This window comes from Haliotis asinina, chromosome 6 (assembly GCF_037392515.1).
Source record: "Haliotis asinina isolate JCU_RB_2024 chromosome 6, JCU_Hal_asi_v2, whole genome shotgun sequence".
Taxonomy (NCBI): Eukaryota; Metazoa; Mollusca; class Gastropoda; order Lepetellida; family Haliotidae; genus Haliotis; species Haliotis asinina.
In genome coordinates, this window is record NC_090285.1 from 53334668 (window position 1) to 53348238 (window position 13571).

The 13571-nt window shown below is 38.9% G+C and overlaps 1 protein-coding gene across 1 annotated transcript; it reads right to left on the minus strand.

Moving 5' to 3' along the window:
- Positions 1-975: 975 nt before the first annotated feature.
- Positions 976-11573, minus strand: LOC137286312 (uncharacterized). The gene is made up of 5 exons (XM_067818090.1): positions 11387-11573; positions 10144-10276; positions 9102-9236; positions 2139-2217; positions 976-1049 (listed from the first exon to the last, which is right to left on the minus strand). Exons 1-4 carry the CDS (start codon positions 11411-11413, stop codon positions 2150-2152), a joined length of 363 nt encoding a protein of 120 aa, XP_067674191.1. The 5' UTR covers positions 11414-11573; the 3' UTR covers positions 976-1049; positions 2139-2149.
- Positions 11574-13571: the final 1998 nt, after the last annotated feature.

The window sequence follows — 13571 nt, forward strand, 5'->3', positions numbered from 1 at the left end:
GATGTGACGTTAAATATTAACTCACTCACTCACTTGAAACGCAGTAACAAAAGCGGTCACAGATAGAGATAAACAAGTGAAATGATTCCACTACTATGATGGAAGCTTACATTTATAACACCTGAACTATAATGAAGATCAAAAGAAACGCAAGTCAGTTTTTTGGTCAAGTTTTTAAATAGAACGGTTACTTTTATTCGATGTCATTTTTGCGTATCTTTTGCTGTTCAGTATAGTGACATCGGCAAAGATTTCTGCTATTCCTGGTTCCCCGCAATTTTGGCTGGTCGTCGGTGGTGAACAAATGAATTGTTGGCTTGATTGCGTTCATTCGTGATAACTGCGAAACTTTTCATTTTGTGCCTCTTATGTCTAATATCAGAAATATCCCGCAGATCCATTGAGCTTATAGCATTTGACTGGTAGTTCCACTTTCAATTTAGAATTTATTTTTCGAATCATATAAGCTAATACGAAAACTAAATTTCAATCCTAACTGAACACAACTAAAGTTTGGGACATTCTTTTACGAAGGCATTGACGTTTGGCTGACAAATAACCATGTAGTATTTACAATATTAAAGAAAAGTAAGATTTCAAAGCAAATTTTTTTGCGGGTATTGATACCATTTAACGTGGCTCTGGACGTTAAAGAAAGAAATAGCAGGTAAATGTATGTACAGTATGTCCTCTCATATGTACCCGTGGCAGGAGCATATTGCGCTTACTGGGTTTTAATTATATCTTAAATTGTTGCTTTAACCCTTTAACGCTTAATAGAGGGAATACGGTACACAGACACCTCAAAATCAGACACCAGGTGCTCGTGTAAAGCAGAAGCATGTCCTGCCTACCTTCAAGCACCCGTCATTCCATTAACATGTCAGGGTTTAATTATTCACAGACTCGAACTCGTCAAACAAATGCACACGTTTGCACGTCATCATTCACACTATAAAATAGACTAAAGAGATATCAGTGCAAATGACGTCACTTTATTTAGAATAGAAGTGCGATTACATTTTAGTCATGTCCTTTTCCTCCGGTACCTACAAAAGAAAAGCAAAATTAAGCAAACACTAATTGAGTGGCTAAACGTAAAACAATCTGAACAGTTGATATCCACTGAGAATATAACTTATAAATAACAAATAATAAATAACACTTTTGTTAAACCAAAGTTTCTGACAAGATTTCATCACGGGAAGGCGTCTTTATTCAGACAATACTACGGTTACTTCCAGGCAGAGTGAGTGAGTGAGTACGGTTTTATGCCGCTTTAAGCAATATTCCCGCAATATCACGTCGCAGAACACCAGGAATGGACTTCACACATTGTATCCATGTAGGGAATAGAACCCGAGTCCCTGGTGTGGCGTGCAGACTACTAGACTACCCCACCCAGGCCCCCCTAAGTAATGGAAGGACTTACGGCAAATTTGAAGGAATTGCATCTCAAATGTAAACAATCGCAGTCCACTCGCGAAACAATTGCAGCGATATCGGTAGTTTAGCGGCCTGAAACCCACACATCAAAACATGGCGTCACTCGAAGGAGCACCCGTCTCGGTGAGTTTTGTGTTTAGTTTCTACTGTTTTCGTTTTTATAATTATCCATCTTTGACCACCCGTGTTGATTGCGTGTTGTTTCAGACGTAAACAACCTCCAGGGGCATGAGTTATGACGCTCTTTTGCAGTGACGATCTTTTCCTAAAAAATACTCTATAGCTCCGACAACACCTCACACCTAAACGCATTCAACACGGGTAGTCAAAGATGGATAATTATAAAAATGAAAACAGTAGAAACTAAACATAAAACTCACCGAGACGGGTGCTCCTTCGAGTGACGCCATGTTTTGATGTGTGAGTTTCAGGATGCGAACGACAGATCATGGAACTGACCCGAGAAATCTCCAAAGATTGTTCCAGATATTACCGACATTGTTTCCGATAGGGGCGTTGTTTCTGTTATTGCCGCTAAATTACCGATATCGCTGCAATTGTTTCGCGAGTGGGCTGCGATTGTTTACATTTGTGATGCAGTTCCTTCAAATTTGCCGTAATTCCTTCCATTACTTAGGGGGGCCTGCCACCGCTCTTTCCTGAGCCATAGATACATTACACGCTGCACATACCTTGAACAATCTCACTCGCTTTTTGTGATTGCTTCCTCTGCGTACCTTTCCAGTACGTCTCGTGTGACCTGTCCTTCATCTGCACAATTATGAAACATGGTCATGTATACTGTCAGAAAATGTGACACATAAGATTGTAATTCACTAAAGACACCTTTGACTGATATAATATAATAGGTATCTAGAATTTATCCTTTTCCTGTATTTGGGAATTAAAATAACAAGTATTCTAACCATTTGTTTACCACACCGTTCTTCACAGCAGCAAGGTGAGCTACTTTCAGTTCCTGGCTAGCTGGCACCCATGAAGAGCCACCTCCTCGTGGTGGGTGCTGGGTAACGCTAAGTGCTCTTCTCCCGTGTGGACCCGGGACAGAATGTGTCCACAGCACCCCATTGCTTGTCGTAAGAGGCGACTAAATTGGGCAACCTGTTTGCCGTGGGTTGCGTCCCGTGTCGGTGGAGGACGGAATCCTGGTGGTTGAGGGCATTTGGACTTTTAACTGCGTTCCATTGCCCAACACACCACTTTGGCCCTTACTTCACCTAGACGGGTGGTTGAATGGGCCCGATTCAACCAATCGGCTGGTCATGCCAAGCCCTGTGCATGGACTGTATATGTATCATTGCACCAATTTGATTTGGAATTGTTTTGAATTTCGGCTTTGGCACTACTTGTGATCTTTGTGAATTGCTTGTGAATTCTAATATGAACTTTGCCTAGAGTCTTATGCCAGAAGGCGATGGCTCATGGGCCAATCTGGTAGTTTAATTATTTATAATTCTTCTACTGGAGTATATCATCCGGGTATCCTTGGTGCTGCAAGCTGGAGGCCCGCTTGCTTTAGCACTGTCCTTGTGATACCCTTTCGCAGTATCTAAGGGCATTCAAGGTATTGCTGGGGATGTTAAGAACATTAGACGCTTACGTTCGGGTGCACTGCTAATTGAGTGTGGCAAGAAACAGCAAGCAACCAATCTGATGAGCATTGAATCTTTTGTGGGTATTCCGGTCACGGTCTCTGCTCACAAGACCTTGAGCACAAGTAAAGGTATCGTCAGAGATCGTGATCGGTTGTTTGCTGACATGTCCGAACTTGATATAGCATGCGAAATGAAGGATCAAGGCGTGCTGTAAGTGAAGCGCTTTTCAACCCGAAAAAACAATGAAACATTCCAAACGAATACCTATCTGTTTTCGTTTTCATCGCCGAATGCTCCCAAATCAGTAAAGGCGGGGTACTGCAATATCCAAGTTGAAATCTACATCCCCAACCCGCTCAGGTGTTTTAAATGCCAGAAGTATGGACACGGTGTATCTACGTGCACATTGTCTGTTGTGTGTGCTCACTGTGGAGAGAAGACACACACAACAGAAGATTGTGACAGTGACTTTAAAAAATGCACTAACTGCTCAGGCGACCATTCATCTTCGTCAAAACAGTGTCCAATATGAAAAGAGCAAACGGCGATTAACAAAATAAAGTTCACCCAAAATATCTCTTTTTCTGAGGCAAGGAAACTGGTGAAGAGATCTGACCTTCTTGAAAGTTATGCTACAGTAGCAAAATCATCATCTGAATCCAGCTCTAAAATAACAAAATCATCCACAGGATGCCAAACTACCTTGACTTGGGTCAGTTCCGACTCCCCACAGGTTTTATACCCTGCTATATCATCCCAGACTGAGGAATCACTTCCTACTACATCAAAGTACTCTGATCATAAGTCATCTTCACAGTCACGCTCTGAGTCTCATTCAAGAGCTGATAGACAACAAATTGTTAAAACTAAACCCAAACCTAAGTCTGATGCTTCAAAACAACAAAGTGGCAGAGCTCCTAAGGGGTCACAAAATAAAATTCAACTGTTTAATAAATATGGGTCTCTTGAAGATATGGACGTTTCAGAAAACGTCCATTCTAGGGCACATAGCCTGTCGCCCTCGAAAAGAGTGCGGGGTAGATCCCCAATAAATCCCCCCAGAAGATAGTTTATTCCAATAATATTGTACAGTGGAACTGCAGAGGATTGAGGACTAATTTACATTAATTACAGCTATTAGTCCAAGATTTCACACCTTCAGCGTTATGTATCCAAGAGACATATTTAAAACAAACGGATACATTTGACCTTCGTCATTTTAATGCATATCATTGTTTTTCACCTCCGGGTGATGGGGCCACTGGTGGATCATCCATTCTAGTCAAACAAAACGTTATTCAAAGCCATGTTTCACTTAATACTAATATGCAGGCTGTTGCAGTGAGAATTACTTTACATGTAGCGTTTACGCTATGCTCTCTTTATATTTCACCTTCTTCGGATTTTGTCAAAACCGATCTTCAAGCTCTATATGATCAGCTCCCGAAGCCCTGTATTATAATGGGAGATTTAAATGGGCACAACCCACTCTGGGGTAGTGTAAATACAAACACTAAAGGTAAATTGTTGGAGGAGTTTTGTTCTGACAATGATTTATGTATTTATAATGATGGTTCCAACACATATTTACACCCTGGGACAGGGACCTATTCTGTTCTTGACTTGTCACTCACAAATTCAGAACTACTAAATGAATTCGAATGGTCAGTCCACGATGACCAGTGTGGAAGTGACCATTTTCCTACTATATTAAAAGCTGTAACTCCATCTGATGTTCCTCCATCATCAAGACGAAATTTTAAAAAGGCTAACTGGGCTTTATATGAAACACTGTCTGCTGAAAAACTTAAACCTGAACGTTTTATTGACGTTCCTGATGCCATCAAATGTTTTTCTGATGAACTGAATTCCATAGCTGATGAGTGTATACCACAATCCTCTGTAGTTCCACATATTCGAAAACCATGGTTCAGCGATGAATGCAAACAAGCTAGGAAGGCAAGGAAAAAAGCAGAACATTACTTCCGTCGCCATCCTATGGTGCATAATTTAAATAAATTTAAAATTTTAAATGCTAAAGCGCGGCGTACTTTTAAACAGAACAAACGCCAATCTTGGCAAAATTATGTATCTAAAATAAATTCTGGGACACCTATGTCCAAGGTATGGAACATGGTCCAGAAAATTAAAGGTAAAGGTACTAAATCTTCTGTCCATCATCATAAACATGGAGATCAATTACTTACTGAAAAGTCAGATATTGCTAATAAACTGGGCGAAACTCTCGCTAAACATTTTTCCTCTTCGAATTATACACCTAAATTTCAGCAATATCAAAAACAACAAGAAAAGAAAATTATTAATTTCAATTCTGATAACGGGGAAGATTATAATGAAACGTTTTCTATTCATGAACTCCATACTGCTCTTGATCAAGCTCATGACACTGCTACAGGAGCTGATAACATCCATTATCAACTCCTGAAACATTTACCAGAATCCTGTCTGGAAACTCTCCTAAATAGGTTTGATGATATTTGGACATCGGGTAACTTTCCTCCTTCATGGCGTGATGCCATAGTGGTACCAATACCTAAACCTGGACGTGATCATACCGATTCATCCAATTATCGTCAATTATCAATTATCGTTTCATTAACTAGCTGTGTTTGCAAGACCATGGAACGCATGATAAATAATCGACTTGTTTGGTACTTGGAAACAAATAATCTCATAACAGATATACAGTGTGGTTTCCGTAAAAACAGAAGTACTGTCGACCACTTAGTGCGACTGGAATCATTTGTTAAAAACGCACTAATTAATAAACAACATGCTGTGTCTATCTTTTTTTATCTTAAAAAAGCATATGACACAACCTGGCAATATGGCATTTTGAGAGATTTACATGACTTTGGCTTGCGAGGTCGTTTGCCTGAATTTATTGCCAACTTTTTAAATGACAGACAATTCCAGGTCCGTGTGGGTTCTACCCTGCCTGATCATTACAATCAGGATCAGGGTGTTCCACAAGGCAGTATTCTGTCTGTCACTCTTTTTAGCATCAAGATCAACAGTTTATCAAAAGTTATAAACGATTCAATTGATGGATCGTTATTTGTGGATGATTTTAATATTTCTTGTCGTTGTGAAAATATGCATACCATTGAACGGCAACTACAGTTGTGTTTAAACAAGATTAATAAATGGTGTCTTGAAAACGGCTTTAAATTTTCCAAATCGAAAACTAACTGCATACATTTTTGTCGTAAATACAAACCCCATAAAGACCCTGAACTGTCTCTAGATGGGACGCCCATTAAAGTTGTGAAGGAAGCCAAGTTCTTGGGTCTAATCTTTGATTCACATTTAACTTTTTTACCACAAATTAAATCAATTAAAACTAAATGCCTGAAAGCACTTGACTTGTTGAAAGTTGTTTCAAATTCAAAATGGGGAGGGGATCAAGCTACCCTTCTCTATCACTAGTTCGTTCTAAACTTGATTATGGCTCAATCGTTTACGGTGGAGCCTGCAAAAGCAATCTTAAACTTCTTGATCCTGTCCATCATCAAGGTCTGAGACTTTGTGTTGGATCTTTTAGAACTTCACCTATTGACAGTCTCTATGTTGAGGCTGATGAACCTTCTCTTGAGCAGCGCCGTATAAAGTTAGCTTTACAATACATTACTAAATTATACTCTAATCATTCTAACCCTGTATATAATTGTGTTTTCAATCCCCTTTATGAGGATTTATACAACAAAAAGTCTTCTCTTGTCCCGCCTCTAGGACATAGAATTAAACCTTTTCTTTCTGCTGCTGGGATTCAGCTGGAAAACATACCTCCATCCCGTCTTATTTCTTCTCCTCCTTGGCAGTTGGTCAGGCCTCAAGTAGACCTAACATTGACCACATTTAAGAAATCAAAGACTAATGAATTACAATATAACCAAGAATATAATCAATTAAAACATAAATATAGCAATTATAAATCCTTATTTACAGATGGGTCCAAGGATGGTGGCGCTGTGGCTTGTGCCACTGTCATTGGATCAAGAACAATATCTTCTAGATTACCAGATAATAGTCCTATTTTTACAACAGAAGCTAACGCCATATTAACAGCACTTAAATATATTTAAAGACACCCTAAACGTAAACAATATATAATCTATTCAGACTCTCTTTCCTGTCTTCAGGCGATTAAAACTTTTTCATGTAAACATCCACTTTTAATTGATATTATTGAATTGTATAATAATCTTGCTACTGGCCAATACGACATCGTCTTTTGTTGGTTACCCAGCCACGTAGGCATTTCTGGTAACACAATGGCCGATTTTGCAGCCAAGGCAGCACTCAACAAATCTGTGACACCACTTCTTATTCCATACTCTGATTATAAAGCGAGCATTAGAACCTACATCCGTGATCTGATGCGGAAGAAGTGGGACACCCAAGTAGGTATAAATAAATTACATGAAATAAAACCGTATATTGGTTACACCTACTTGGGCTGTCAGTCCAGATTTGAAGAGGTTATTTTAAGACGATGTCGTATTGGTCATACACGATATACACATGCATACCTATTGAAAGGTGAGGATCCTCCGTTTTGTATCCCGTGTGATGAGAGAGTCACGGTCAAGCGTATCCTGCTTGACTGTGTTGAATTCTCCATCACAAGGGATAAGTATTATACCGTTAAAACAATTAAGGATCTTTTTACCAGCGTTAGATCTCATTTAATTATTGGTTGTTTAAAAGACATTGATTTTTTGGTTGAATTTTGAAAACTTGTTGTGTAAATAGATGTATTGTAATTATTGGAAGTTTGGATTAGTAACTTGAATTGTTAGTGGCTGTACCCTCAAAGGGGGTGGAAGTATAGTAAAATTATTGTCCTCCTGAGAGGGTACGTAAGTCCCTAAACATTTCCTGTACGTTTAGACTTCCACTGGTTTTAATCGTAGCATATGTGTATTTTTAATTTTGGGCTAGATGTGTCTAAATTGCTAACAGCTGAGGGGATGATGTAAATCCGACTAGGGTCCATGCAGGTAGCAAAGGCACTGTAACTCCCCATGGTCCCTAGTATGGTGATCTACCTTCAGATGTTGGCAATCTATAGCCTGATTTTATATTGTATTGTCCGAATAGTGGTATTATTTTTAATTTTCCATGCTAGTTTTAATTGAAATTGTGATATTCTAGTTGTTTTACTGTCCTTCGTTGACAGGATTTTATACTATACATATATTTCATTTCAGAATTAAATGCTCTCGTCACGATACGGCTGAGACATTGCCGATGTGTCACTCACTCACTCCTGGCTAGCTAAAGTTTTTTTATCCCCCGCAACGCCGGGGCCACATTTATCTTTTCCGGAGCAGGGACGGGGGCCACATTTATCTTTTCCGAAGCAGAACTTAAAAACCTTTCACTATTTTTTCACCAAACGTGGAGCATAGATAACTCTGCTGGTGTATCGGTGCCATTTTGGTACTTTTGACATTCTGAATAACATAATTTTCGCGTTTTCATGGCAATAAGTTTGAATTCGACTGAAACTGGTGGTAGTGCACTTTCACATCGACTGAAATTGCTAGCACTGCTGGACTTTTCCGGAGCAGAACTCTAAGCCTGTTCACTATTTCTTTAGCAAACTTTGCACATAGCTTGGTCTATTGGTGGACTGGTGCTTTGTGAAAAGTTTTGAATTCTGATTAAAATATTTTAGCGTTTCGTTGGCAGCAAGTTAGGCTGAAATTGGTGGTAGTGCTCCTTTCGGGAGCAATGACTTTTAAAACCTTCCATTGCTCTCCTTCCACTTTTCTTTATACACACCAAAACGTTTGGCATAATCATAACGTGTAGACATTTTCATGAAGAATATTCTGCCACTGCGCTGGATATCGATATCGTTTTGTTGCTGTTGTTACTTTGTCATGCATAGAATGTTTGTTTCATTATTATTTGATAAGTCTAGTCAAAAAGATGATTTGGGGCTAAAGACGTTTGTCAGGACAAAAACTAGCATGACACTTATGAACATTTGTACAGTTATTTACATACCGTTTTCATCTACCATCTCAAGCAAGTCATCCACATCACGTTCACCCATATGCTGCTGCAGTTCGGATCTAGTCAGGACACCATCGCCGTTCTGGTCAACGTCATCAATACTACGTCCAGCCAACAGCCCTTTCACTGTGTTACATATGGGTGTGTTAAGTTCACCATTCAGTCATGATTCAAAAAGATAAAACAAGTACAATTTCATTGTGTGCTGGTACCTCCTGATATCACTATCTCAATAAACAAACGTACTAGCCAAATATTGCTTGGAATGATCCGAGAGGTGTTTGAAAGGATGCTGAGCCTACCTGTGATGACTTTTGGGAGTATTCCCAGATCACCTAATTTAAAAGTCTAACGCTCTCCCACAATGCAATGTCGCTTGCTCAGTCAACTTCATCTGAATGTAATGATCTAAACTTATGTTGGTATACGTTGATCAGAGATATAATTAATAGAATTTAAAGAAGATGTTTAACGAGGACGGAAACCGTTCTGTTTTCTGGTAACCTGCGCCTTAACGAATGGAGGCAGAGGCGTCAATAGATCAACGCGCCAGTTAATCCTCAACGAGAATTGTTAGTTTATATTAGGTCACCGACACCGTCGATTTTCTGTTTGTTTTGTGCCTTAGATTTATTTGGCATCTTAGAAGAGAAATGCAATTAGTTCTACCACCATGTATAGAATCATACATTCGCCATGCGCTATATGTTATATCGTACAAGAACTCGCTTCATTACACTGCACATGGTGGTAGTGCGACCATTATTTCTTAAATATCAGTACTATTACAACAGGAAATGTATCTCTGGCAGTACATTTCACACGTCATCTATGGCACAAACTCAGAAGAAAGAAAGAAAGCAAAATATACCAGCGCCGCAATGAACCTATATGGAAACGTAACATGCGCGCGCACACACACACACACACACACACCATCAGGTGAAAGGTGAAAAACGTCGTGGCATTCACGATAAAGAATTTGGTATTCATAAATCCTGTTTTTCTTATTCATCCTTCCCATTGATTGTACCTGCAGCTCCTATGACTGCTCCTTTGTGTCTTCTCCATTGGTCGCCTGCCCATCTCTGTACTCGTCTCCACCACCCGCCTGACACGTTCGTCGCAGTCAGAGCCACAATAACAACCAGTAGCAGAAAACGCATCTGATATTGTAAATAGAATATACAAACATATTTGAAATTCAGGGGTTGTGTTTTTCGTTCGCTACTTTTCATTGTAATTAATTTAAAGTATATATTGGTTACTCAGAACAAACTAGATCATACGAACTCTAGTTCGATTTGCCCAACACGAGCAGAAAAGCATCTGAAATTCTGTTTGATTGGTACCTGAAATTGTAAATAGAAAATGAAAACGTGTTTTGGAATTCATGGACTATGATTTCCATTGCACGTACCTTCACTATGTATTGGTTACTCAGAATAACGAGTGCCCTGTTGCACAAGAGTACGATAAATACAGCATGTATGATATATAATGTCTATCTTAATCTTGCTTGAGGGCATTTCATCATCAGTTTCGGAATAAGGTCAGGTGCTTCTCCTCGTACCAAATTTCGCAGACAAACGGATATTAAGAACCACCCCTGCTGTGCAAGTGGCCGCTGTCAATATTTAATCATGGTATAAAGGATTTAAATTAAAGCGGCCATAATATCATACACATACTTGTATAGTAAACACTCTTCACAAGTGTTCAAGAAACTATCGTTCTTTATGTAGTGGGCATGATCATAATGACCATATGTTTTTCTGATTATTTCTCAAGTTTGCGAACAATCGAAGTTGTTTTAACAGCATATGCGTCGTTATCGCTCATATCGTATTAGGTACTGGCAGACAGAAGTAATTATATTGTACAGCAATTCATGACGGCATAATTGCATCAAAACAATTTTAACCCATTCGTGTTATTCAACAATTGTATATACGTTGACGGGACTTCAACCGTTGTAGGTACGCTGACGGGACTTCTATTCAACAGTTGTACAAACGTTGACGGGACCTCTATTCAACAGTTGTACATACGTTGAAGGGACTTCTATTCAACGGTTGTACATATCGACGGGACTTCAATGAAATGATATGTCGTTATTTTAAACGACATGTGGATATACTAAGTTTTAAAAGATGTAGCAACACTGCCCTCTGTCTTAGAGTATCAAGCTGACATGGCAAAAATAAAATGAAAAAATGAAACATAAATAATGTTTTACTTGGAAATAAGTTGTTGAGATAATAAAGTGTTCTTACCTTGTCGGATAGAAGATGATGTTCCATCTGAACAAAATATCTAGTTCTTATATAGTCGGGAAGTTGTGAAAATATTGATGTACAAAAGGTAACATGTGTATCACAATAATTACAACTAACAACTTTACTGTGCGTCACAGAAGGGTCGTGACAAGTATGGTTCTGGAAGTGTCATATGGTTTCGCACGTCTGTGGTTTACACTTCATGCTAGATGTTAACCACCCATGACCACAGAAACACGCCCACATGTGATTAGCGAACCTTCTGTCAACAATAACTCTGTCAAAGCTTCACATCAATTCATGAACAGTACAGGCTGTAGGGAAACATTTGGTAGTGACGTGTTCTTTGTTACCTCCGTTGTCTCAACAGACTGTTTTACTTTATAACTACCAACTGAGCGAATTGAATTTAAAGTTAGACCATTTTCTTTGCAGTTTTCAACTTCAACTTCAGTTTTCTCATTTCTGATTTGACCGAACACTGCTGGGCAATATCAAAATCAAAACACTTGCTTTTACTTTTCAGTGATCCATCTATTACCATCCGCAATGTAATTCTATCAAAATTCGAAAATTCCAATTTTATCGACATTGAGATAGACAGTTTCATGAAATTCAGACTATATTTTTTTAATTAAACCATCACGTAAGAAACTGGTAGCATTACCAATTAATGTCCTCATAAACCATAACTGAAGCAGACATTAAAACATGCAGTGTTACAGAAATGCACAAGATAATGAGTAATGGCAGTGAAGGAAAAGTATGGACTACGTGAAACACGAAAATCGACAGCACATGTTGGCGATGGTTTGATAGGTAGCAAACAACAAGTCACTTGGGCATGAAGTCAAAAGATGACCGTTTAAGGTGACATTATCAAAACAGTGAGGAATGCCTCAACAGTTGATCATATAAGTTCGTTTAAACTATGTAACATGGTCAGAATCAGTCACCTATCGACATTTCTAAGGAAGAATATAAACAAAAGAATATGTACATGAAAGATATTTGTGTTAAGGCTATTCATAATCTGTTAGAGGTGCAATAACCTTCACTCGTCACTGACTCTTTTGTTGTCCTCCCATCACCTGGTATAACAGTTTGTTTTATAACTTTATGGTTCTCTATGCATGAAATCAGTCAGGACACGTGTTTCACTGAATACTAAAGCCTCACTTCAGAACTCTTTGGCAATACCTTACGTACAGACTGACTTTACAGTAATAGAATCAGAGATTGAGGTGTCAGGAGGGAAGGCCACCTTGTGTGTTTCTTTGTAGTTGTTGATGTTTTGACAGAGTAAATAAAGCTAAGTTTTTTATGACACCATTAACAAGCACCTTTCTCTGTTACATTTGTATTTATGTTAACGCTAATTTTACGAAATTAAAATTTATTTTTCAATAAAGTTTAATTCCGGAGCCTTAGGCATATTTAATATAAAGGTAGGTAGCAAAAGTTTCGCAAACACCTGTTGTCATCACGAAATTTGTCGTAGACTTTAGATGTTTCCGTGAAGATTGACAATTGTTGACCATACCATTGCACTGTCAATGGAGTACTACAGAAAGCTCTAGGCCACATACTTGTGTTCAGTGTGTGTGAGATTTTGTTTTTGGTAGATATGACTAGGTACTGATCATGGAGAAATCATTAAGCAAACTTATTTTCTGAATGGTAAGATAATATACTTTCCGTCATTAATAAAGCGTCAAATGATGCATAGCACATGTTAAGGAAACCTTCTCCGAAATAATTAGAGGACCATCATTGTGCTTACTTACAATGTGCTGAAAGACGTGACACATCGTGACATAAAGATAGAAAGTTCAAACAGCACCAGCAAACATCATTTATATTGACCAACCCCTAAATTGAAAATGACAAACATGAAGCACTCTGTCATTCAATATCTTGTGTTCCATCCATGCGTCCAAGACACAGGTGCACCTTATTCTCGTGCTTAAAGCTTAAAGAATCGGATTCCATTCCTCTACTAGAGGCCTGAGGAGTCCGGGAGATCCTCTGGTGTTGGGTGACGTCTGTACACACGTCGACCGAGTTCATTCCAGGCATATGCTTAACTGGGTTGAGGTCAAGCAGGCATGCTGGCCACTCCATCAGCTCCACACCCTGCTGCCTCAGGAATTCCGTGACAATCCTGCCCTCAGTGGCCTAG

Excerpts from the sequence above, each read along its gene's own strand:
- LOC137286312 (XM_067818090.1), bottom strand. The coding sequence starts at position 11,413 with ATGGAACATCATCTTCTATCCGACAAG. Across the intron at positions 10,277-11,386 it reads ATCATCTTCTATCCGACAAG|ATGCGTTTTCTGCTACTGGT; the intron begins GTAAGAACACTT and ends TTACAATATCAG. Across the intron at positions 9,237-10,143 it reads AGCAGTCATAGGAGCTGCAG|TGAAAGGGCTGTTGGCTGGA; the intron begins GTACAATCAATG and ends TATGTAACACAG.